Source organism: Leucopleurus acutus, assembly GCF_964270905.1.
Source record: "Leucopleurus acutus genome assembly, chromosome: 16".
In the NCBI taxonomy this organism is placed as follows: Eukaryota; Metazoa; Chordata; class Mammalia; order Artiodactyla; family Delphinidae; genus Leucopleurus; species Leucopleurus acutus.
The window spans coordinates 60,107,869-60,133,638 of NC_139158.1; the positions used below are offsets into that span (position 1 = coordinate 60,107,869).

At 51.2% G+C, this 25,770-nt stretch overlaps 1 protein-coding gene across 1 annotated transcript in view; it reads left to right on the forward strand.

Annotated features, from left to right (window-relative positions):
* Positions 1–14,196: 14,196 nt before the first annotated feature.
* The window catches only part of ANGPT4 (angiopoietin 4), a gene marked incomplete at both ends in the record, with an annotated part of 39,016 nt that continues 27,442 nt past the window's right edge, over positions 14,197–25,770 (forward strand). The window contains one exon of the mRNA XM_082856745.1: positions 14,197–14,505. Within this exon, the coding sequence (XP_082712871.1) occupies positions 14,197–14,505 (309 nt within the window). The remainder of the gene's footprint in view (positions 14,506–25,770) is intronic.

A 25,770-nucleotide genomic window follows, 5' to 3' on the forward strand; every position in this document is an offset into this window, starting at 1 on the left:
GGCAGGAGAAGAAAAGAGCCCCATCCCTACCCCAGACGTTATACAAACCTTGGCTTAGATCTCATTGGCCAGAATTTAATCACAAGGGAGGCTGGGAAATTCCATCTTTAGCCCAGCTAAAATTCACAGTTTGTATAATTGATGAAGAAGAGGGATATAGATGTTGGGAACAGCTCATGGTCTCTAACTTTATCTTACAGAGGCACAGAGAGGTGAAGGATCTTGGCTAAGGTCACACAGCTGGTCAGCAGGGCAGATGTGATGAGATCACAGGCCTATGCTCTGCTGCCTCTCTGTGCTGGCCAAGGAGATAGTATTACTAACTTCTCTGTTTTTCTATTATTCTCTTCTTCAGAGGAGGAATTGGAGGCTCAGAGACATGAAATGACTTTCTCACTGTCTCATAATTATAGTGGAAGAGATGGAACTCGAACCCAGCTCTGTCTGTAAAGCTGAGCTCAAAACCATGGCATCATGCCACACTCCCTCCTCTCCTGCAGACACACTTCCTCCCTACCCGGGGCATCCCAGGCCTGGCGGGGTCCTGCCACCAGCTCTCCCATTCCCGTGCCAGCCTATGTACCTGGTCCAGATTTGAGCCCAACCCGTAGCCCTATCGGGCCTCCCTGAGGTCCCCAGCACCTTCCTGGCTCTGACTCCCCCTGCTTCTGTGGTAGGTGGGGGTGGGGTGGGGAAGTTACTGGACAGAAAGATGGAGAGCAGCCACCCTGCCCGCCCGGCCAGATCCCAGCCCTGCAGGGGGATGAAGTGACCGAGGGGCCATTCCATTCTCATTTGGAGCCCAGGTCTTCCTGACACACATACGAGGGATGTCTCCCTTCTTCACGCCTTCTTCCCTGTGTCAGACCTTTGCCCCTGCCGTGCCTTCTGCCGGAAGAAGCCTCCCGACCCCATGCCTGAGCAACTCCTCACCACCCACCAGCCCGACTCAAATGTGCCTTTGCGAGGCTGCATTTCCCGACCCTGACTAGGTTGAGACCCTGTTACACGGGCCCGGGGTTCCCTGGAGCCTCCTTCCCAGCGTTCGTCACAAATGGATTCATTTTCTGTCTATTTTTGGCTTGGCATCACTTTCTTGCACTAAAATATAAACCAACAACGATAGCATTTCTCCTTGTTTGTTCCTGAATCCACAGGGCCAAGCGTAGTTCTAGGCAGGTAGCAAGTGCTCAATAGATATGTATTAGATGGACGAGTGGATGGATGGATGAATGGACAGATGGAGGCATGGGTGGAGGCATGGATGGATGAATGGACAGATGGGGGCATGGGTGGAGGCATGGATGGATGAATTCTTAGTAGATGGGGAGAGTATTCTTAGGCTCCTTAAGGAAACTCACCCATCCTTATGTTTATTAGAGGTAACAATCTTCACCATCACTTACTATGGTCTTTGGGGCTCTTTTCCTGCATCATTTCCAATCCTCACAAGGGATCACACAATGAGGCAGGTGGTGATTCCCATTTATTGATGAGGTTCAGTGCCTTGCACTTTGTTTCAGAGGCAGGCAGTGCTCCAGCACCTTGGTGATCACCAAGAGTCAAGCGTCTTCCTACTGACACTACCCGTTATCATTTTAATCAGATTCATTAAGGTATAATTTGCATACAATAGAATTCACGCATCTATGTTTATAGTTTGTTGTGTTTTAACAAATTTGTACACCTGGGTAGCTACCACTCCGATCCAGAATAGAGCACCTCCATCACCCTAAAATGTTCCTTTGTGACGTTCCTTCCCAGTCAATCTCTACCTTTCAGGCCCCAGCCCAGGCAACCACTCATCTGCTTTCTGTAGCTATAGGTTAGATTTGTCTTTGCTAGAGCTCCATATGAATGGACTCACTATGAATTCTTTTGTGGTTTTGACTTTTTTCACTTGGAATAATGCTTCTGAGATTCATCTATGTTGTTCTACATAATTCACTCCTTTTCGTTGCTAAGTAGTACTCCACTGTTTGCATGTACTACGATTTGTTTATCCATTCACAAATTGTGACATTTGGTTGTTTTCATTTGGGGGTAATTTTTAATTACGAATAATGTTATTCATAGGAATATTTGAATACATATATGTAGCCATATGTTTTCATTTCCTTTGAATAAACACCTAAGCAGAGAATTGCTGAGTTGCATGGTAAGTATATGTTTAACTTTATGAGAAACTGCCGGATTGTCTTCCAAAGTGGCCGTACCAGTTTGCATTCCCACCAGCAATGAATGGGAGTTCCAATTGCTCTGCATCTTCACCAGCATCTGTTGTCAGTCGTTTTGATTGTAGTCATTTGGTGAATGTGTAGTAGCATCTCACTGTGGCTTTAATTTGCATTTCCCTAACGACTTTTCATGTGCTTATTTGCCATTTGTATCTCTTTCTTCATTGAGAGTTTTTGTTCAAAACTTTAGCCCATATTTTTGGGGGGTTGTTTGTTTTTTTATTCTTGAGTTTTGAGATTTCTTTATATACCCTGGATATAAATCCTTTGTCAGATATTTGTTTTGCAAATATTTTCTCCTCATCTGTGACTTGCCTTTTCATTATTTTAATCGTGTCTTAGAGGAATAAAAGCAATTAACTTTAATGATGTTCAGTTTATCAGTCTCTTATCTATATGTCTGTTTTTGTGCCAATACCACACTGTTTTGTCAATTTATCAATCTATTCTCTTATGATTCATGCTTTTGGCGTCCTTAGAAATCTTGGCTGAAGTTGTTTTTGTAACTTAATATATCATGGATCTTTCCAACAACCTCACTTTTAATAGCTCCTTGGTTTTTCAGCCCACGAACTTGCTACAGTTTCTTATTCCCCTTCTGGAAGAGGAGTCCAGGCAGAGGGCCTCTAAATCCCCAAAGCTGGACCTGTGGAGCCTCCTTCAAATGCCATCTCCTTGGAAAAGCCACACACACATCCCCGTAGTCAGCCAGCTCTGTGAGGAGGGACCGTTTTGTTCACAGTCCTTCCTCGTTGCCTAGAGAGAAGTGCTGGGCATACAGTAAGCATGTGGTAAATAAAATAAACAGGAAAATAAATAATACGTGGAGCACTGAGCAATGTGCCTGGTGTACAGAAAATCTCACTAAACAGACACTGTGATGACTGCAAGAGGGAACCTTCGTTGACTGTTGTATTAGATAGTGTAAGTTGGTGAATTCGTTTCCTGGGGCTGCCATAACAAAGTACAGCAAACCTGGTGGCTTCAAACAACAGAAATGGATTTTCTCACAGCTCTGGAAGCTAGAAATCAAGATATCAGCAGGGCCATGTTTCCTCAGAGACTCTGGGTAGATCCTTCCTAGCCTCTGGTTTCCAGTGATGGCCATCAATCCTTGGCATTCCTTGGCTGACAGCTGCCTCACTACAATCTCTGTCTCCACCTCCACGTGGTGTTCTGCCCTGGTATTGAAGCTGAGAAGGACCCTGTGGGGCCTTTGCAAGTACAAAAGCCCCTCTGTGTTCCCCGTTTCTTATTTGTGGAAAAAAGGCTTTAGTCTCCTAGGCCTTCCCTGAGTTCCAAAGAGCAGACACATCCGGTTAAATATTAGGGAAGAGAGGGAGTGCAGAAACAAACAAAGCAAGCAAGAAAAGTGATGATAGCTCAAACAATGGTTCAGTGATAAAACAGAGTCCTAGTTCCTCCTCAAGGGATGTACATAACAATCTGAAGACCCCCACCCAGGTGGAAGATGGTGACTACATGCTGACCCCAGACTGGTTGGAAACAGAAGGTTGATGATTCAGATTCCTGCAACCCTCACCCCAAATGTTGCCTTTAAAAACCCTTCCCTAAAAGCCAGTGGGGAGTTCAGATCTTTTGAACATGCACTGCCCATTCTCCTTGCTTTGCGCCCTGCAGTAAACACTGTACTTTCCTTCACCACAACCCAGTGTCAATAGATTGACTTTGCTGCCCAGGGGCTAGCGGACCTGAATTCCATTTGGTAACGGTATCTTCACATCATCTTCTTATGAGGACACCAGGCATATTGGATTAAGGACCCACCCTACTCCAGTATGACCTCATCTTAACTAATTACCTCTGCAATGCCCCTTTTTCCAAATAAGGTCACATTTTGAGGTACTGGGGTTAGGACTTCAACATATATTTTGAGGGACACAGGTCAGCCTAAAATAGTTGTTATGCTGTCATAACAAACAGCACAATACAACAAATGTTTTTCTTGTCTTTCTCCTCCTTCTTGTCCCCAATGGGGATCATCAGGTAAGCTCATGGAAACCTCACTGGGACCACGAATTTTGACCATTTGATGTTGCTGCTGTCTTAACACAAGGCTTCAGCTTCTCTGCAATAAGGAAAGGAAGCAGAGGATCCCACAGTGGTTCTTAAAAGTGTCCAGTCACATTCTGTGGTCAAAGCAAGTCACGTGGCCATGCGTAACTTCAAGAAGGAGTGTCCTGGAAGGAGAAGAGACCTGGAAATCTAGCACTAGGGATGTTTACTTAAGTGATCATCAAATACTTAAATTATCACGTTTGCCTTTACGTTTAGATAGCCATACCCTCCAGAAAACCTGCAAGGATGAGGAAGTTTTGGGTAAAGAGGGGCAGCAGGGAGAACAAAGGGGACCTAAGAAAAGTCACAAGTCTAAGACCACCAGGACACGAAAGAGGACCTGTCAGGTACCAAGTCCTCACTGGGTGATCCTGACATGCACCATCTCATTCAATCCTCACAGCGACTTTGAGGGATAGATATTAACCCCCATTTTACTGAAGAGGAATTGAGACTCAGCAACCTGCCTAACATACACAGCCTTAATGAGCTGAGCAAAGGGGAAACCTGACTGGATCTGCATCAGCTTTTAGTATCTCACAAATCATTCCCAAATTCAGTGGCTTAACACAACAAATATTTACTATCCCCACCTCTCTGTGAGTCAACTGGATAATTCTTCTGGTCTGAGATGTGTGGTCTAGGATGTCTTCAGCTGGCCTGGTGGTCAAGGATGGCCTCACTCATCTGGAGGTTGGTTCAATGTCAGCTGAGGTGATAGGATGACTTGACCACATGTCCATCATCATCCAGCAGGCTAGCTGGGGCTCACTCACACTGTGGTCCCAGGATTCCAGGTGAGTGAGAGAGCAAGCCCCAGGGCATAGTCTCTTTCAAGCTTTGGAGCCTCACATTTGAAGGGGTCCCATTGACCAAAGCAAGTCACATGACCAAAGCCAGCTTCGAGGAGTGGTAACATAGCCTCCACCTTTTAAAGGGAGGAGCTGGGAAGTCACATTGCAAAGAAGCGTGCTTACAGGGACCGGAATCTGTGGCCAGTTTTGCAATCTACCCCAAAACAAAGCCCAGTGTCCAACAACAGAGAATGAATTAAGAAAACCTTGGCTATACCAGTGGTGGCTCACGCCACCATTAAACATGTGCTTATAGAAGAACCTTCTGCTGTAGAAAGTACTTCATAACACATAGAGTGTTAAGTAGGAAACACAGGCTATAAAATTACGTATACATAATTCCATGTTGATTTCACAGGCATCAGATTGCCACAAAAGTAAAGCCTGACGATACCAAGGGATGGCAGGAGTGCTGAGCAGCAGAGACTCTCCTGCCTGCTGGTGGGTAGTACCTCAGTGCAGCCTCTTGGAAGCACAGACTGGAAATCTACTCAGGCTGGCAATGCACATACCCCACATCCCAGGAGGAGCACCCCTCCATTAATACCCTAGAGAAACGCTTACTCATGGTACAGGGCTAGTGTATAAGAAAGCCACAGAACTCGTTAGGAACTACAGAAGAATTGAGTCAACCCAAATGTCCATCCGCAGAGGCTGAATAAATAAAGAGTAGTGTGATTATTGATGCAGTGCTGCACAGCAGTGAAAAGAAGATGACCCCAGTCACGGGATCTATCTGTGAAATTTGTAGAGATCTGGAAAACATGGTGTGCACGCAGGACATTGCTTACAGCTTAATAGCATATGTTTGAGTTTTGGAAACACAGAAATAGTATCATTATTTATGGTTACATACATATGGACCTGTGGGCAGGGAGAAGAGAAAATGAGACTGGGGAGGAGGATGTAAGGGATGCCAACTTAACCTGTAACAATATTTCATTTCTTTAAAAAAATCTGGGAAAATTTGCAAAATGTGGACAGGTGCCCATTAGGAGTGATGGGTATATGGGGTTGTATTATACTACCCTGTGCATTTTTTATATTTTGTTTTTCAAAAAGTAACACCAATGTAAGTAAAACAAATTTTTAAATGGCTTAGAAATGTTCCTTTGCGGTTCTGGAAGATTTTTTGTTTTGGGGGATTGCTAGAAAACCACCCCAAAATATACGGTAGAGAGAAATGATTGGGGGAAAATACTCCAAAATGTTAGCTGTGGTTTTGCCTTTGGCTGGTGAGAGCACAGGCAACATGTATTTTTTTTCCCTCTTGCTAAGTATGTATTTTCTGACTTTTCTATGAGGGACATACTGTGCTCGTTTAATAAAAACAAACAAAATACAGAGGGGCCTGTTGGTTCTCTGGGTCACAGGCTCCCCTGGGCCTCCGGGGGGTGCCAGGTTCCAAAATAGATCTGCCCTTCGACCTGGCAGCCTCACTCTTCACGTCCTGCAGCGAGTGCCAGGCGTGGGCTCAGAGGCAGTGGGGCTCCCCAGGCCTGAGAAAGGATGGATACGGATAGTGGCCCAGGCTGAGTTGCACAGCTAAGAGGTGCGTGTCCTCCACCCTGGTCCCCTCAAACTCTGGGATAGCAGAATCAGGCCTGCCATTGTTCCGAGGGGAAGCCGAGGCCAGAGGGGATACCCCAGGGAGAGGCAAGTGTCGCTAACAGCAGAGAGAGCTCTGTCCAAGGCCCGTCTGGCTGGGACTGGACTGGGTGCTGATACGCTGGGTGGCTTTGGACAAATACCAGAGCATTTCTGGGCCAATTTTTCTGGCGGCCCCGATGGAAATAATCCCACTTCCTGCTGCACATTTAGCCGTTAGAAGGGCTGAAGGACATTTTCACGCAAAGAGATGCTGGATCTTTCCCATAATGGCAGGGATAATAATAACAGCTACCAACTATTAAGCACTTTTGCGCTAAACACTTAAATGGCATTTTCTCATATCCTGCCCTTCTGTGGCAGATTATATTTTCCAAATATGGCCACATCTCCTGCCCCACGTGCTCTTCCAAAGCTTTGCCACTCTCCATTAAGAGGTAGTCTATCCCCTTGCTTCTTGAACTTGGATGGGACTTTGAGAGCTGGCCTTGCATGATTCATGAGGCTAGGTCGTAAAGGTCATATGCCTTCTGCCTGATTCTCTTGAGATGCTCCCCCTGGACAGCCAGCCACCACGTCGTGAGGACCACCCCGCCCCCCGACATGCGGAGGCCGTACGTAGTCTTTAGGGCTGACAGCCCCAGCTGAGGTATCAGCTACACGAATGGATGAGCTGTCAGGTGATTCCAGGCTCTAGCCTTCAAGCTGACCCAGCTGACGTCGAATGGAGTCATGTCAAGCTGTCCCTGCTAAATCTGCCCCAAACTGCACGTGTATGAGTAAAATAGGCGTTGCCATTGCTTTTAACCACTAAGTGTTGGGTGTTTTATTACACAACCCTGGGAACCGGAAGCCACGCCCCCCCAATCACCTTGCTAATGAGGGACGGCTCGCTCATTATATAGATGAAGAAACCAAGTCTCACCTACTAAAATGGAATCAAGATTCAGTACCATGAGTGGGGAGCTCTTAATTGATAGGTGTGGGTCACAGGAGTGACCTCAATACCTAGCCTGGGCCCTCCCGATCCATCAGCTGTGCTGTGGCTCTAGGTTTGGGGTGGCAGAAAGCAGAGGCAGGGAACAGTTGACAGACTTGTCTTGAGTGGAAGGTCTCACGGGGGGCACCATGATTCCTGCTCCAAAGATCTCCCCCTTGGCCTCCTGGGGACACTGACAGACCATCCCCCTGGTGGTCAGCAACCCCAGAGCTTCCTGCCAAGACTCGCCCCGTTGCAATCAGCAGCCCTAGCAGATGCCAGGCCATGTTCTCAGGGATGTGGAGAGTAGAGAACAAGAGGCTTGGGTCACATCAGGCTGCCCACTTGCAACCCTCAATTATCACCCTGGGTGTTGAAATGTAGGAAGCTGAAAAGGGGGGTGGGCGGGGAAGTGCTGGATTGTGGAGATGAAGCCAGGAGTAGCAGACTCAGACTTGTGACTAAATCCTCTTCTTTGGATCCAAAATCAGTAAGTGGCTCTCCAGGAATGATCCCGTTTTCCCCACCTTTGTTCCCCGGAGCAGAAAGAGCCATACTTCCAGGAGAATCGACCCCAGTGTGTGACTTGGGGCAAGTCGCCTCATGAGCTAAATGCGAGGTGAGAACCCGTGGTATCCCTGGTTAGGCCAAGGCTCCCTTGGCTGGGGGCAGGGGGCAGGAAGCCAGTTCACGTGGTGAGTGACTAAGATGGGGAAGCAGTGGGCAGGTGGTCTGTGCCCGTCAACATCCATCTCCCTTCTGGTCTCTCTACCCCAGGTTCCCTTGAGAGCCACCCTACCCTTCCCTCAATCCCTTTGGGTCCCATGAGGTTGACCCATGAGACACATGGCCCAGCCTGACCTACCAGAGTACCTCAACCCTCTGGCTGCAGTACTTGGTTCAGGAAGGCCCATGTGACCCAAGCCAGAACTTTCCCAAGAGTTGTCAGGAAAGGGGTACTCCATTTCTGGGGGGGTGCCTAAGTTGATAGATTAGAGCTACCCTCATCAATGGTAGAGGTGATGGTGGTGAGAACTGTCTGGCGATAAACTAACAGAGGAAACAAGAGCTTAGAGCTAGAGAAAAAGGGGAAAAAAGAATTCCTAATATCAACTGAGCACCTGGATCCAGGCTATGCCTGAAGCCAGATACCCCTACACTTTTCAGTTACATCGGCCAATAAGTTCTCTTTTTGCACAAGACATTTGAGCAAAAGCCAAAGTCTCTAGAAGGATATGAATATTTTCTCCACGTTCTGGCTCCACGGCAACAGCAGGCCAGCAAAGGGAAAATAAACTAGGGGTAGAGGGGTTGTTTTAAGTATTTGGAGGCAAGATACTTGAAATACCCCAAACAGAAACTTCCTGCTTCCCTTGCCCTGGAAAGGGTGATTTCCTTAGTCTCCACCTTGGGGCTGCAGCTCCAGTCCCCACACCAAAGTGGAGACTATTCATTCAACACTCTTGAGAACTTACTATGAAGTTGACCTTAGGAGAGGCAACAGACACAGAAATGGAAAGTGTGGCTGATGCCCTGAAAGAGTTTTCAAACCAGAGGGGGATAAAGGCATACAAACAAGGCTTTATAATACAGGGTGAGAGCTTTGATGGGGAAGCACAGGCAGGGGGCCCCGGGGTCCCAGAGGAAGAGGGCCTATTTCCACCAAAGGAGGGAGGCTGACGGGGAAGGCTTCCCAGAGAAGGTGATGCCTGAGATAAGACCCAGAAGACAGGTAGAAGGAAGCCAGTGAATAAATGTGAGGAGGATTGTCCAAGCAGAGTGACTACAAAAACAAAGGAACTGAGGCTGAAGATAGCAGACAGAGTGTTGGAAATTAAAACCAATTCTTCATCACAAGGTACCAAGTCCTAGGATAAGAGCGGTGAGGCTGGAGGCCAGGTCCTGCAGAGATTTATAAACCATGTAAAGAATTTGGAGTTTAAAACTGAAGGGTCTTAAGCAAAGGAGTCAAGAGCTAGATTTGTGTCTTAGAAAAATCGCTGACTGCAGCATCAAAGGTGGATTAACAGGAGTTCAGTTCTGAGGCTGTTATCCTCCCTTTGGCAAGGGATGAAGACACTGGGCTAAAAGAGTGACATTGGGGAAATGATGACATCATCGCACTGCCATTTATTGAGCCAGACTGTATGTGCCAGACTCTGTGGTAAGCCTTTACAGGGATAAGCTTTTTAATCCTTTTAACAGCCCTACCAGGTAATTGCTAGTATCAACCCCATTTGACAGAAGAGAAAACTGAGGTACAAACAGGTTAAGCAAATTGGCCTAGACCATACATTTGGGAGATGGGAAAGCCAGAATTCCAACCCAGACAGGCTGGCTCCAGTATGCCCAGAACAGTGAAGAGGGGCAGAAGGGAGAAATATTTAAAGGATCATGTTGGCAGAACAGGTCTGATTGGATGGCAGGTGGGGTTAGGGGGGTGGTGGGGCCTTGTGTCTCCCTGGCAGGACCGGCTACATAGTTTGAGGGGCCCAGTGCAGAATGAAAGGGCTGGACCCTTTGTTCAGAACTTATTAAGAATCTAAAGATGGTGACAGCAGAGCATTAAACCAAGTATGGGACCCTTCTAAGCGTGGGGCCCTGTATGACTACAGAGGTCACACACCCGTGAAGCTGGCCAGCCCTGCTTCCAGGTTTCTGGTCCAGGTGCCTGGTCAAGGTGGGGCAATTCCCAGGGATGGAATAATCCAGAAGAAGTTCATTTGGAGTGGAGTAGGGGAGGAGAAAATGAGGAGTTCCGTTTGAGACCTAGGAGGTCACGTCCAGAGGCGAATGGGTCTGGTGCTCAGGAGGGAATTCGGGGCCAGGAGTCCACAGCACAGAGCACGCTGGTTACCAAAGACCCTTCAGGTCCAAAGTTCAGTGTTGCCTCTAGGCTCCCTGAGCTCGCTAACCGACCCCAGATGGCATCTTTCCAGTTTCCTCTCTGGGTCTAGGCACCAGCTCCCCCTGCCTGCTGCCCCCTGGGCACTTGCTGCTTCTCGTGGGACTGGCTGGTTCCCATTTCCCAGAATGCCAAGAGGCCACTTTGTGAAACCTCCGTCTCCTGGCTAGACCTATGCCCAGACTACCTCCGACACTGGCCCTGAGGCCCTGTGTTCAAAGATTCTCAGCGGCCTGACAGTTTGTAAACTTTCCCTAGAGCTCTCCTCTGCGAGATCTCAGGAGACCTGGTGGAGGCTGTTTACGCCCTCCGCCCTCCGACTGAGGAGGAGGTAGCTTTGGCCCCAAATGGTGATCTGCCCGAGGCCTCCCAGCGTTGTGCCAGCTGGGACTTGCCCTGGTGCCACAGCCCCATGGCAGCTCCACGGCATCCCACCTCCTGCCCCTCATCAGTCCGACAGAGAGAGCCTGGCTCAAGCATTCATTCACTCACTCATTCATTCATTCATCTGACAGGTATTTATTTACTGAGAACATACTGTATATCAAATGCTGGGAACAGAGGGAGATAACTAATTACACAAGTAATTAACCTCTGAGCACCTTGAGGAGGGTTAAGATAAAGGGGTAGGGCTCCAAGAGGGGCAGGTCTGGTTTGAACAGGGCTGAGGGGGCCGTGTAATCATGTGTCAGTTCTCCGGCCTGTAGCATTTCCCAGAGGTGGCTACACTAACGCACTTCCCATCCTGCAAGCTCCTCTTGTGACAATGACACCCCTCCATCAAGGGATGGTGTCTACATTCCTGCCTTGAACCTGGGCAGACCCCATCCAATAGCATAAGGCAGAGCTTCCACTGAATGCCTTGCGCGGCTAGGTCATAAAAGGCAATGTAACTTCCACCTGGCTCTCTGAGGACATGTGCCTTTGTAGCCACCATCTGATTTCAACTTCATGAGAGAATGCAACAGACTGTCCAGCTGAGCTGCTCCTGAATTCCTGACCCACAGAAACCCTGAGAGATACTACATGGTTATTTTTGTTTTAAACCACTAAGTGTTGGGGTCATTTTCTGGCAGCCACAGTAACTGGAACACTGATGAAAGGTGGGGGTGAGGGCATGTGGACAGCAGTGTTCTGGACAGAGAAAGCAGCATATGCAAAGGTCCTGAGGTGAGAAGGAGGTGCTACAATGAAGGTGCAGAGGTTGGCAGGGCCATCTCCCAGGCTTTCCAGAGCTGTTCTTTTGATTCTACCGGCATCTCTCCTGTGAACAGACAATCCTATTTGCTCTTCTGTGCAGAGAGGCATCCTGTGTTAGTGCAATTATGGGGCCCATGTCTATTTAATTAAGCCCTAGGGGGTGGTAGAAATTAACATTCATTCTTTCTTTCAATCAATAGGATTAAATGCATTGCCTGTGCCAGGAGCTTCCCTTGTCATATTGGTGCCCAGGAGGAGGTGTTAATGCTCCCTCCAGTGCACAGATGAAGAGGCTGAGGCCGAGGGGCAGGCGTCCTCACACACTGCCTTGACAGGTACGTGGGAAGAAGTGGTATGGGCTCTGGGGCCAGCATGGCTGTTGAGCCTGCCCACCTTTGCCACTTCCGGGTCAAGCCCCTCCAGGCTGTGTGACTTTGGACAATTCACTTTCCTTCTCTGGGTTTCAGTTTTCTCCTCTGTAAAATGGGGACGATAATAATGCTGGCCTTACTGAGATTATCTCGAGCCTCAACCTACACAATCTTAACGAGAGCTGCCCTTACTCTGGGCTCGTCTGCGCCCAGCACTGTGATAAACTCGTGACTTACATTAACATTCTTCTTTCTTGCAAGGGCAGAGGTGGTGTGACCCCCTTTACAGTGGAGACAGTGGAGGCAGAGGTGGGCAAGCAGGGCTCTGTGAATGCTGGTGGCTGATGACCAGCTGCCTTTCCTTTTCCTGCCAAAGCCCCACACACCTGGTTTCATGTTCTCAGTCCCCCGGATGAGCCCCTACTTTGCTGCTGTCCCAAGCAGCCTGCCCACTTCAAAACGCCATCAGGATTTGGGAAGACAAAGGGAAAAACACAATACCAAACAGCCGGATAAGCCCCCACTCTGGGAAAACAAGCAGAGAAAGCCAGAAGGCAGCCCACACAGGAAGGGCCCAAGCAACTCCTGGGCACCTTCTGTCCAGCAACCAGGTCCCCCAAGGACAAATCCTTGCCCCTGTGGTGTTTACATTCCAGCAGGGTGGGGGAGGGGAGGTACATAATAACTGTGACACTGATGACAACAACAACCAAAAACATTTATTTAGCGCTCACCTTGTGCCAGCATTGCTGTAACTCAATTTTCACACCCTGTGAAGTGCATGGTATTATTTCTCTCTGTTCACCAAGAGGAAATGGAAGCACAGAGAGGTTAAGCGACTTGCCCGAAGTCACACAGCTGATAAGTGGTGGAGCCAGGATTTGAATCAGTAAACAAGTTAACAAGTAAATCAAAAATTCCTCAGTCCCCACGCGCAGAACTCATATACATTCCTCATGCAAGAGATGGGGTTTACCCAGCTGACACACCAGGGTATGGAAGCCGAGACAGGTGAAGTTGCCCACCCAAGGTCTCAGGGCCAGTAGTTGGGGCAGGAGGATTTAGAGCCAGCTGCCGCTAACTCGGGCACTGCTGCACCCCAAGCTCTTCTCCCCAAAATCTACTGCCCCAAGACAGGACAATCTCTCATTACTGTCACAGCAACGGAGCCAGGGCCACCTTAAGGCCCAATGTCCCTCCAGGCCCTGAGGGAGAAAGGAGGATGGGAGCCGCTCCGGCTGGGGCGCCCACTTCCCTGGCTTTGCAAGGATGTTCTCTGTCTCTAGAAACAGATTGAACTGGCTGCCTCCTCCCCAGCCTCACCCATCTGCCCCCCTCCCCTTTGCTCCCTGTAAGGTCACTTCACTGTGTTCCGAGACTAACTGGGAATCAAAGGGGGGAAGGTGGAGCGGGGAGAGAAGGGGAAGGCGTTGGGGGCTGAAATTTGAGATCCCAGCCTCCCTGTGGGGGGAGGTTGGAGAGAGAGACACAGAGAGACAGAGACAGGAAGAGAGAATTCAGTTGCCTTTGGTTTTCCAAAGCGGGCAGCTTGGGGGTTTGTGTGTGCGTTGTTTTCTTTCCTCCGCTCAGGCAGGGAGGCCAGGCCTCCCCTGGATAATCCAAGGACTCAGGGGCGAGGCAGGCAAGCCAGTGCAGGGACACAGCAGTGTGCGGACAAGAGTGAGGAGGCAGGAAGGGAAAGGGGGAAGCAGAGAGGTGAGGGGGTGTCTGGGGCGGGAGCCTGAGGCGGTGGGAGGAAGCAGAGCAGCTGTGGTATTTGGAAGCAAGTATAAATAGCCGCCTGGACGGAGCTTGGCCAAACAGGGCTTTGCAGCTGCAGCGGCTGTGCAGGAGGGACTGGCCACTGTTGGCCACGGTGGGTGCAAACTGGGCAGGGAGACAGGCGGTGGACAGGCACGGCCCCTGGGCTCTGACCTGACACCCCTCGCCATCACATCTCTGGATGCCTTCTCGGCCAGCCATGCTGCTGAGTGGCCTCCTCCTCATTGTGGCCACCACGACTGTGGCCCAGCGGAGGGGGCAGGAGGCCGGCGGGCGCCGCCGGGCACACCGAGTCCAGCATGGCCAGTGCAGCTACACCTTCGTGCTGCCCGAGCCTGAGCCCTGCCCGCCAGAGCCCGAGGCCTTCGGGGGCTCCAACAGCCTCCAGAGGGACTCCCCGGCAGCCGCACTGAACCTAGGGGACTGGCCGACCCAGCGGGTACGACAGCTGGAAAAAATGCTAGAGAACAACACACAGTGGCTGCAGAAGGTAAGGGTTGGGCCTGCAGGAGGGTGGTGCGCAGCGAGCAGCAGGTGAAACATCTACCCCAGAGGCCTGCCCTGGACACAGATGGCCAGGCTGATAGGTCCTTTGTCTCCGAATTGTACGGGTTGGGATGATGAGGCCCAGAAAGAGAGGAGCCTGAGGCCACACAGCAAGACTGGGCGGAGTCAGAGCTGGAAACCTGACTCCCTAACTGCCATTCATTCATTCATCTGATTAAGGGCCAGGCCCATCCTAGGCGCTGGGGATACAACAGTGAACAGAACCGTACATCCCTGTCCGACCTAGTGGAAGAAAGAGGCAATAAAGAGATAAACAATAAATATCTATTCTGTCAGATGGTGAAGCAAAATGAAAAAGGGAAAAAGGCAAGGAATGACCAGAGGTGACTATTTGAGGTCAGATAATCTGAGAGGACTTCTCGGAGGAGGTGATGTTTGAGCCCAGAGAACAAGCAAAGTGATGAGGCAACCCAGGAAGGTATCTGGTGGGAGGGCATTCCTGGCAAAGGAATCAGTAAGTACAAAGGCTGTGTGGTGGGAATGTAGCTGGGTTACCTGGGGAACAGCAGGGTGGCCAGTGTGGCTGGAGCAGAAAGGAGGAGGACAGAGGGGTGAGGGACAAAATCCGAGAGATGAGGGGAGGGCAGACCATGTTGGGCCTTGGAGTCCACTGGGAAGGATTTTGGCTCTTTCTCTGAGCATCACGGGAGCCATTGCAGGGTTTTGAGCAGGTGAGAAACACCTGACTTAGTTTTAACAGAATAGACTGTAGGAGAAGATTCAATGCTGGGAGCCCAAAGAAGAGACCACTGCAGCCACCAGGCAAGAAGTGATGGAGGTGTGGAGCAGAACGGAGCTGGGGTAGGGGGTGTGGCCGTCAGGTTCTAGTATATTCTGAAGAGGGCGCGAATGGGCTCTGCTGATGAATTGAATATGGCGTGGCAGAGATCAAGGAGTTGAGGACTCCACTGCCATTTTTGCCCAAGGCCAGGGCCACTCTAGGGTCTCCTGTCCTCATACTTTCAGCAGACACTCTGAGCACCCACCATGTGCCAGGCCCCAGGCAAGACACTGAAGTACAGAGGTGAACGAGGCAGGTTTGGCCCTGGGTGGGGTGGGGGCAGAAAAGGCATCCTGTGGTGTCCAAGATGGGGAGCAGTCCCTCCTTACCCATGGTTTCCAAATTTTTCAGATCATTTGCCCGATCAGCAAACAACGCTTCGCTCCCCCAGTGCACGCATATTTATTTAGAATTTATGCACGTGCACCCATATTAATATAATATGTACAGGGTATGAGATAAAGGAAAATGGAACTTTAAGAAGGTAAGATATGGGGCTTCCCTGGTGGCGCAGTGGTTGAGAGTCCGCCTGCCGATGCAGGGGACGCGGGTTCGTGCCCCAGTCCGGGAGGATCCCACATTGCCGCAGAGCGGCTGGGCCCGTGGGCCATGGCCACTGGGCCTGCGCGCCCGGAGCCTGTGCTCCACAACGGGAGAGGCCACAACAGTGAGAGGCCCGCGTACCGCAAAAAAAAAAAGAAGAAGATAAGATATAACATCATGTAAACTGAAGTTCTGGTGGTTTCCTCCTGTTTTCCAAAGGATTGCCTTCTGCATACCCTGGGTTGGTCCATCCCCCAGGTGGAGAGGTTGCTCTATATGTATCTAGTCAAGCTGATTTGTGCACACACTCGAATACACACTGTTTCATTCCTGCCCTGGCCATCTATCTCCCTAGCCCCCCACTCACCATCTTCCCATAGTCCCTGCCTTTTTGCCCTCCACCCCTCCTGCCCTGCAGCGCTTCCAGCTGCCACCATCCCACCCCTGGATTCCCCTTCAAGGGAGCTCTTGGCCTCATACACCAGAGCCCAACCCAGGGGGCTCCATGCTGCCTTGAAATCTGTGTGTGTCTCTTCAGGCAGCTGTTTCCAGTCCCATAAGTGTCGTGCCAAACCTCACCTCCTCCTCAGGCCTCCATCTTCACCCCCTGTCCATCATCTCACCAGACCATGGACCTCCTACTTCAAAGAGAAATGGGGCCTGCCCCACACTTGCAGATTCACCCATGCACCCACCAGTCCCCAGGGCCTTTCTCTGGCTCAGAGGGAAGTGTTCCTCCATGAGCCAAGGCCACTCTTCCCTACCTGCAGGTTCCATCCCTTGCAGCCCCTCAACCTCCTCAAACCAACCATGCCCTGCTGTGTCTCTAACAACACCTCCCTCTCTGCTGTTCCTTCCCCTCAGTCTTTAATTGCATCCAAGTATCTCCTATGTTAAAAAAGAAAGAGAAAGCAGAGAATGAGGAGGAAGGAGAACAAGCCCCTTCTCCAACCCCCACACCCTCTGACGTCTGGCCTGTCTCTCAGAAATCCACAAGCTCTGCCTCCACTTCCTCCTCCACTCTCTCCTTTCCCTAAGCAGCCTCCCACTTCCCACTTCCCACTTCCAATGGCCACAGCTCAGTCTTCATCTTACTTGACTTCTTGGCAAATTTAATATTGCTGACCAATATCATCCTTCTAGAAACAGTCTCCATCAACCAGTCCTCAGCTGCTACTCCGACTACTTTCCCTACCTCCACCCAGGACCAGCCACCTCCATCTCCTACCCGTATGGTCGTCATGGCCACTGCCCTGGGCTCCATTTCCACCCTGACCCCCATAGTTCATTCTGCACTCAGCAGACAGAGGGGTCCCGTTAAAACCTAAGCTAGATCCTCTCCTCAAAACCCTCCTGGGACTCCCATTCTCTTTAGTTATTTAGTTATTGAACAAAAATCCTTACAGCCTGGAACACCCCTCACCCAGACACTTCTGTGGCTCACTCCTGACCCACCTCAGGTCTAGTGCTTAAATGTCACCTCCTCAGAAAGGCCCTGCCTGTCCACCCCATTTAAAATAGCCACAATCCTTCTGCCACTCTCTATCCCTTTACTCAGCTTTGGTTTTCTCCCTTAACACCTACACCTACCACCACCTGTTCTTAAAAGCATTCCTTTTGGTCTGTGAGCCCCAAGAAGGGAGGAGCCATGTCTGTTTTGTTCACTACTGGGTTCCCAGGGCCTAGAACAGTGCCTGGCACATAGTAGGTGCTCAATACATGTCTGTCGAATGGATGAATGCGTGGACGCACAAGCATCCTCCAATCTCTCAGGCCACTCCTGCTCCTTTCCCCACCCTGAAATGTTGGTGTTTCCTAGGACACAGTCTCCATTCTTTGCTTCCTCTCACACTTCGTGGCACAACCCACAGGGCTGCCCCTGTCACTTCCAGCAGCACCGTCTCCAACCTGCCCCCCAGTGACACCAAACCAACATCTGATGGGCTCCTGATCTCCTCTCCAAGGGCTCACAGTATCTCAACTCCAAAGCTGCCTGAAACTCAGCTCTTCCCTCCCCTGCCCACCTGTCCTGTTGAAGACATTACCACCCAGCCAGTAGGTCATCTATGGCCCTGGGGAGTCCTTCACCCCCAACTCACCCCCAGGCAGCAGGTCCCAACCATCCTGTTGCCTCAGTTTCTCAGGCCATCCTCCTGTCTTCCTGGCCACTGCCCTGGCTCAGGCCTTGTCACCTCTCCTGTGGACACTTCTCTCACCTCCCACCTGCTTTTTCTCCCCCAGGTCTCACCTTCTCATCCATCTTTGACTCCCCTGGTGTCTAGTGCTTGGATAACATTGGCTGAGCCAAATGATGGATTTAAACCAATGGTTTTCAGGTTAGGAGGTCCCTCGCCTCTTTATCTGGCAGTGGCGTGTCCTCTCCAGGTATCTGTCCACGTAGCCTGATAATCCCAGGCAGGGGTCACCATGGAGCACCATGGGGCTAAAGAGTACTGACGTGGGAATCAGGTGGACCTGAGTTCCCATCCCGGCCCCAGCACTTACTTGCCACGTGGCGGTTGATAAGCAAGGCTCAGTTTTCCCTTCTGCAAAGTGGAGAGAAGAACAGTATGTTAAGGGGTGGCTGGGAGGACCAGTGAGACCACTCAGGCACCACTCACAGCCTGCTGCCCGGCTACAACATATGGAGACGTGGGGTCGCTCACCTGGGCAGGGATACAGCAGCTCAGTAGGCTTTTACTCCACTCAACATCATCTCTGTTTGGAGCTCTGCACCACTGGGTGGGGGAAGCTCAATCCTTGTCAAGTCAGTCCAAGGGTGGCAGGTAACCTTGGGGCAGGGAGTGTCACTTGTCCATGCTGGTATTCTCGGGGGTCCCCAATCCTGCCTGGTCTCTGTTGGGGTCCAAGCAGAGGTTTGTTGTGCCATCTCCTGGGTACCCTTGGGTTGAGTGTCCCCTTCATGCCCTTTGGTCTTTGGGTTACTGCCAGGTCACCCTGTGCTGGTGGAGCCTGCCACCAGGTCAGACCCATTGGCAGTCGCTTTCCTCTGGATCCTGTCACCTCCTGGGCAGCAGCATAGCCTGGAATGTGAGAGCCCCAAATCTGGAGCCCAACTTCTGGGATTCGAGACCCATTCTGCCCCTTTCTGACTGTGTGACTTGAGGCAAGTTGCTTCACCTCTCTGAGCCTCAGTTTCCTCACCTATAAAATGTGGTGACAATACTATCTACCTTTATGAATATTTAATGAGATGATGCGTATGAAGTCCTTTGCCCGGCACCAGGCGCACAGTAAATTCTCAATGAATGTTGGCTGTTTCTATTAGGAGTTCTCCCTGGAAAGAAACACAAATCCTGCAATTCTTGAGTTCTTCCTCTCCCAGATGAGACATGTGGCCCCTGGCTCAGAGACACAAGGCCCCTGAACAGTCATCTCTCCCCCTCTGGTCACGAGTGCTTGCTACCTTCTGTGACCATGACCTGCCTCTGGCTCTTCTCTTGTGTATTCTCTTGGTCTGGGCTTATCTCACAGTATTTGAAATTTGAGGGCCTCTTTTTGGCTCCTGCTGTAATCTCCCAGAAGAGGAAAAAAATGAGTTTCAAAATATTCTCATCACCATCGCCATCAGGGATGACCAGGGATGACTGGGGAGGACTGGCCTCCCAGACTGAGCTCTCAGCAAGATTCGTTCAGCTGGGACGGCACAGGGAAGAGCCTCCCTGTTGCAAGCTCGCCATAGCCAATACCTGCTCAGCCCATGCCCCCAACCCCTCTCCCTGTTCCCAGTATACAGGCGAGTAAACTGAGGCCAGAGAGGGGAAGGAACTTGCCAGAATGGCACAGCAGCGAGACCCAAAGTCCAGCTTCCTTCTCCAGCTCTGCAGGGTGTCAACGAGGTGGGGGAAGCCCGACCTGAGACAATGGGGTGCTCCCTTCTGCCTCAGAATTCCCAGATCCCCAATACCTACTCTTCTTTCAGCACTCTGCTGTGGTGTCCTCCTGCCTAGGCTCAGGGTGCATGGGGGTGCCCACCCCCGCTCCCTCTCCCCCGTCCTCACTCCCCTCCAGGCACCCCTCCCCTCCCCTTCCTTCTATTAGTCTCCTCTTCCTCTTCCCTCCTCCTGGAACCGCTGCCCAATGACTCACGTCTGGAGCCGGCTATCAGCTCAGCGGGATGCACGTTGGCTCTGCTCCACCACTTCATCTGGGTGAAGAGCTGCAGCAGGAATGCTGGGGGGACAGGGGTGGGTGGGACAGAGCCAGCTGGAGAGCAGGCTTCCCTCGCTGGGCCGTGCATACCAGTGGTTAGCGCCTGGCTCCTGGGTCCACCTCAGATTAGCTCTGGGAGCCTCAGCCGCAAGATGGAGAGTGAAAGGTCCTCCTCCTGACATTTGATGTAGGGTCGAGAGAGGCAGCGTCCAGAAAGCATCTACCCATAGCAGGTGCTCGATAAAGCCCCACTCTTGTCCTGTCATGGCCTCAGCGCCCCAGGCCTGCCAGCCAGGAAGTCCCTCTCCCGTGCCCCCCAAGGAGACCCGTTCCTTCACATGAGGAGCGTGAGGAAACGCAAGTCCCCAGGCTCCCGTCCTACCCCCAGCACCTGAGGGTAGCAAAGCTTCTGCTGAGAGCGGGGCAGACTCTGAACCCGGAAACCGTGGAGCCCTCCACTTTCTTACCTGTACCAAGAACTGCTGGCCCTCCCTGCCGATCTCTCTGTGTGTCTCTGCCTCTCTCTGTCTCTGTGTCTGTCTGCCTCTTGTCCTAGGGCTCTCACGGTGGCCTGACTCGCTTTCTCTAACTCCGTGGGTGCCTCTGTCACTCTTATTCTCTCTCCTGTCTGGCTGGCGTCTACCTGAGTCTCTCCCAGTCTCTTGCTCTGGTCTCCCCTCACCCCTAGGCCATCCATCCCTCCTGCCTCTACCTCCCCGGTGTCCACATGCTCTGTCCACACTGGAGGACCCAGGACACACCGGCCCGATGGCTAGCACCCCACCCCTCAGCCAGGCTCAGCCGGGGCCTCTTTCTCTTCTCCTTCTGCACCCAAAGCCAAGCAGGGAAGGGTCAGAGGCTGGGCAGGAGCCCCCCAGCCTCTGCTGTTCGCTCCAGGTCCCTGACGTCAAACCTCAGAATAACTCGGTCCCTCGGCCCAGCGGTCGCGAGGCCTTGCCTGGCTGAACGAGGATCGAAAGTGCATCCAGCGGGAGCTCAGCGTGGGGTCCTGGCCCAGCCCAAGATCCTCCCAAACTGGCCGGGGCTCCCGGCTGCCCTGGCCTCCCCAGGCTGCCCGTAAATTCTTGGCATTTTCAGCCTTCGGTTATCCAAACAAGAAATGAATCTTGGTTGCCGAACAAAATGTCTTGAGGTTTGATTTCCTAACCTCACCGCTGGCTCCTCTAAAGTGTTTGGGGCTGGGGAAGGGGGTGGGGAGAACAGCATCTACTTCTTGGAAGAATGGGGTTATTGTTCCAAGGAGGGAACCTAGAAATGGATTGCACAGATGCCCTGGGCGTAGGGATGAGCAGGGAGCAGAGGCAGTGTAGCCCCTCATGCAGGATTCCCCAGAGGAGCAGGCCATCCCATACGGGCAGCTCCTGGCTCTCTCCTCCCGGGCCCCAGAGCTTGGCCTGGCTGGGATACACACAGACCCCTTCCCCTTCACTCCTTGGGCAGGAAATGTGAGAAAACAGGCCCCAGGTCTGCCCCTCAGCCTGAAGCTCTGCCCGCACTCCGGCCTCCGAGCATTTGCTTAACCCCAGAGTCAGCTCTGAAATGTCTGGAATGGAGCCTGAGTCAGGGGTCATGTCCCAGGGGGGCCACCGACCAGCTGTGGGCCCTGGGGAAGCCACCTGCATCAAGTAGTTCCTCTGCAAAGTGGAATTTAAAATCCTGCCTCCCAGCGAGAGGGTAAGATAAAGAAATAGAACAGGAGTTATGGCCAGCATTTATGGAACACTTCCTGTGCGCCAGACACTGTCCTATGTGCCTTGTGGGAATTATTGCACTGAATTCTCACAATGAGCCTAAGATTGTTTGCCCATTAACAGATGAGGAAACTGAGGCACCAGGAGGTGAGGTGACTTGCCCAAGATCACAAGACCAGGAAGGGTGAGGTCAGGTTCACACTCAGGCTGTCTGATGCCAGAAACCACGCTCTCAACACAATAAACAAGACATGTCCATTGTGACCTGGTCCCTGGGTACCCAACTGGGGCCTGGGGAACAGAGAGGCCCTTGGCCATCAGAGGGAAAACTCACAGGTGCTAGATTTTCCCCTTCTCCCGGGAGGCCCTCAGCCAAAGAGAACTTCTCTAGGGCTCTTTTGCCAGAGTAAATTCAGCGAGCACCTCAGTCACCAGGGGCAGCCCTTGAAAGCTGAGGGAACCCTGAACTTCCGTCTAGGCGTCATCACTGTCACAACCTCCATCCTCGGCCCAGGGCCTGGGGTAAATCCCACAGAGACTGAGCGTGGGCCTTGGGGCTCCACTGACTCCATTTGAATCACATCTCTACTGTTTGCTGGGTGTGTGTTCTCAATCACTTTGCCAGTCTGTGCCTCAGCTTTCTTGTCTGTGAAGCAAGGGTACTAGTAGAAGCCACTTTGCAGGTTGTCGTGGAGATTAAATGAACTAATATACGTGCAGGGCTGAAGACAGCGCCCGGCATAGAGCCAGAGCCCAGGGAAGCCAGCTGTGGAAAACGTGCTTGGGATGCTCGGCACAGGAGGGCAATCCTTCTTGGCGTCAGCACAGGAGCCCAACCAACTTCTCTGTGCCCCGCCTTGTGTGATCTTGGGAAAGTCCCTTTTTCTCCTCCCTGGGCCTCAGTTTCCTCGTCTGCCAAGTGGGGAGCATGAAAACAAGTACCTCAGGTGAGGACAAAATGAAGCAAAGCATGCAGAGATCTGGTGGGGTCTGCAGGTGAGGAGATGACTGAAAGCAAAACGGCTTCCTTTGGACAGAGGAACAGAGCCTCAGAAGCTCATGCTGGCGGAGCCTTGTGGCCCTTTACTCCCGACTCCAGTCCAACACTCGTTGGTCTACCAAGTAGGGCTGAAGGATGGAAGGTGACTCCCAAGCAGCTGAGGGGAACCCCCATATGAAAGTTCTGCAGAGACTGTAAATGGGTCCCCCAGGCGCAGAGATGAGCTAGGGAGAGGCTGTAAATACAGCGGCCGGGGTCACGCTGACCTAGGGTCCAGCTCCAGCTCTACCTCTTGCCAGCAGCCTAGTTGTTTTTCTCAGCTTTTGACGAATTTTCAGTGTGCAAAAATTGGGAAATATGGAAGTGTGTGAAGACGCAGAGGGAAAAAAATCACCCAATCCCCTGATCATCTCCTGGTTAGTTTCCTTGCTGTTCATTCTATGCATTTGAAATTTTTACTGAAATGCTTTAGATGTATGAAAAGGTAGAGAGAAAAATCAGATGAAATTTCTTGTCCCCACAACCCAGCTTAAGAAACAAAACCTTACCAACCTAGCTAAGCCCCTCACCCTCTCCTGCCTCCTTCCCCCACCAGAGATGGCTACTGTGAATTCTGTGTTGACGACCTCCTACTCCAGGTCCCTCCCTAACCGATGTATATTTGTTTCCTGTATAAGTGGTCACACTGCCTATCTCTTTCTACAATTTGCTTTTGTTCACTCGACCTTGTATCTGTGAGATTTATAGCTCTGCAAATGTGGGAAAAGCCTGAGTCACAGTTTTTCCATCTGTAAACTGGGGACAATGGTGAGCACATGCCTGAGTTTGCTGTGAGGCCCAAATAACTAGTGCATGCGGAGGTCTGGGAGCATGCCTGGCGCTGCATCTTCTTGCAGGGAAGAGGGAGATGCTGTTACTGCTTCTTCTCTCTTCCGGGGTGAATGTGTTGCTGTGGCTACTCCACAAACAGGACTGTCTCTGTGCCAGGCACTATCATACGTGTTTTACAAACATTGACTCATTGAACCTCATGATACCCTAAAAGGTGAGGACTGTTATGATCCCCATTTATTGTGGGGAAACTGAGGCCCAGAGAGTTCACACATCTAGGAAGTGAGGGAGGTAGGCTTGAACCCAGGCAAGCTGGCTCCAGACCTCACACTCTTAATCACTACACTGACTGCCTCTCCATGCCACCCAGTTTACAGATGAGTACACTGACCCTGGGTGGAGGAATGACTCGACTACATTCACCCCAGGGTCATTGGCAGGGACAATCTTGTGGTGACAGGACACACAGCATGTCAGAAACCTTATGAAAAATCCATGCGTCCTTACAGTTATGAAGCTCTGGGATTATGTGCCGAAATACAGGCCTGCACACGTGCACACATGCACTGTTCTGAACTCAATTTGCCAGGTAGATTGTTCATTCCTCCATGCACTTCATCATCCCCTCCATTGATGCTTACTGCAAGCTTACACGCTAGGCACTGTGCAGGGGATGAGGATTCAGCAGTAAGCAAGGAAGACTTGGTCTTTCCCCTCTGGGAGCAGAGGAAGAGACACTAACCTAGTAATTTCTCATGTGTAATGATAAACCATGATACATGCTGTGAGGGAGGGGCTCACCTGTTCTAGGAGTGGATAATAGGGGGCCCAACCTTGATGGAGGGACAGCTCCAGGAGGAAGGACAGAGCTGAGATCTAAAGAGTGGATGAGCAGTTCCTAGGCAAGGAAGAGAAGGGAAAAACATTCCAAACACAGGGAATGGCAAGTGCAAAGCCCCTGCGGTGGAATGGAGCAAAAGGATTTTGAAGGAGTGAAAAATGTTTGGTGTGGCTGTAACCCAGAGAGTCAGCAGAGTATGGCCAAGATAAGACCAGCATGTTCATCAGGGCCCAGACCCAACCTCCCTGGGCCTGACCCTGCTCTCGAGGCTTTTGGGTGCTGGGAACTGATGTGGCCACTTTCTGTCCTGCCCCCAGTGATGGGCAGTGGCAATGGACATCTGTACCTGCTCCTCCCCTCTTTGCCTGACCCTGGTCCTATCCCTGTCACCCTGTCTTCAATATCAGCCTTGCCCAACAGAGATGGGGGATGGGAGGATGGGTGAGGGAAAGAGCTTAGCCATTGGATTCAAATCCTCACTTACCAGCTGTGGGTAATGCTTGGCCTCTCTGGGCCTCAGTTTACTCATTTGTCAAGGGTGGAGCAATCTCTCCTTTCCTCCAGGCTGCTGGGGATCAGAGTTATACACCAGAGTTGCGCAGGCAGGAAACCCTGTTGCTGCATGGGGAGAGACCCCAGCAAGGCCTCCTTCCATCTAGAACACACTTGACTCCATTCCCCCAGGTGGAGCTGGGGCTGGGAGGGGAGCTGGGGTTACTGTCACATGATCACTTCAGTCAAGCCAGCTTTGAAGTGCAGCCTGGGAGAGTTACTCCCAGACAGCCTGGATTTGCCCTTGATGAGCTGTCTGTCCTTGGACAAGTTGCTTAACTTCTATGTGCCTCATCTGTAAAATGGGTTGATAGTATCTCCTACCACAGAGGGTGGGATTTAATATACATAGAGGTTAGAACAGTGTCCAGCACATAACAAGCACTAAGTAGACACTTGCCAAGCAAAATGGACACACCACCTGACTCTGTGTAAGGGCTGCTGCACAGGTGGCAGGGAGGTGAGTGACTGCAAGAAATGGGCCTCTTCACTTCCTCTTGATCAAACTCCCAATTCCTACACTTGGGAGAATAAGGAAGCCTCATCCACTGGGCCTCACTGTAGACAATCCTTCCAAGATCAAGGTTTAGATATAGACAACCACAAAGGGATAGCTGAACCTGAGGCCAGAGCCCTGGCAGCTCCTTCCCAACTTATGAGAGGCACCCACATCCAGGTGGCAGAGGCACCCACGCCAGCTCCTCTGCAAGGAGGAATCAATGAGCCCCATTTTCTGATGAGGCCACTGAGGCTCA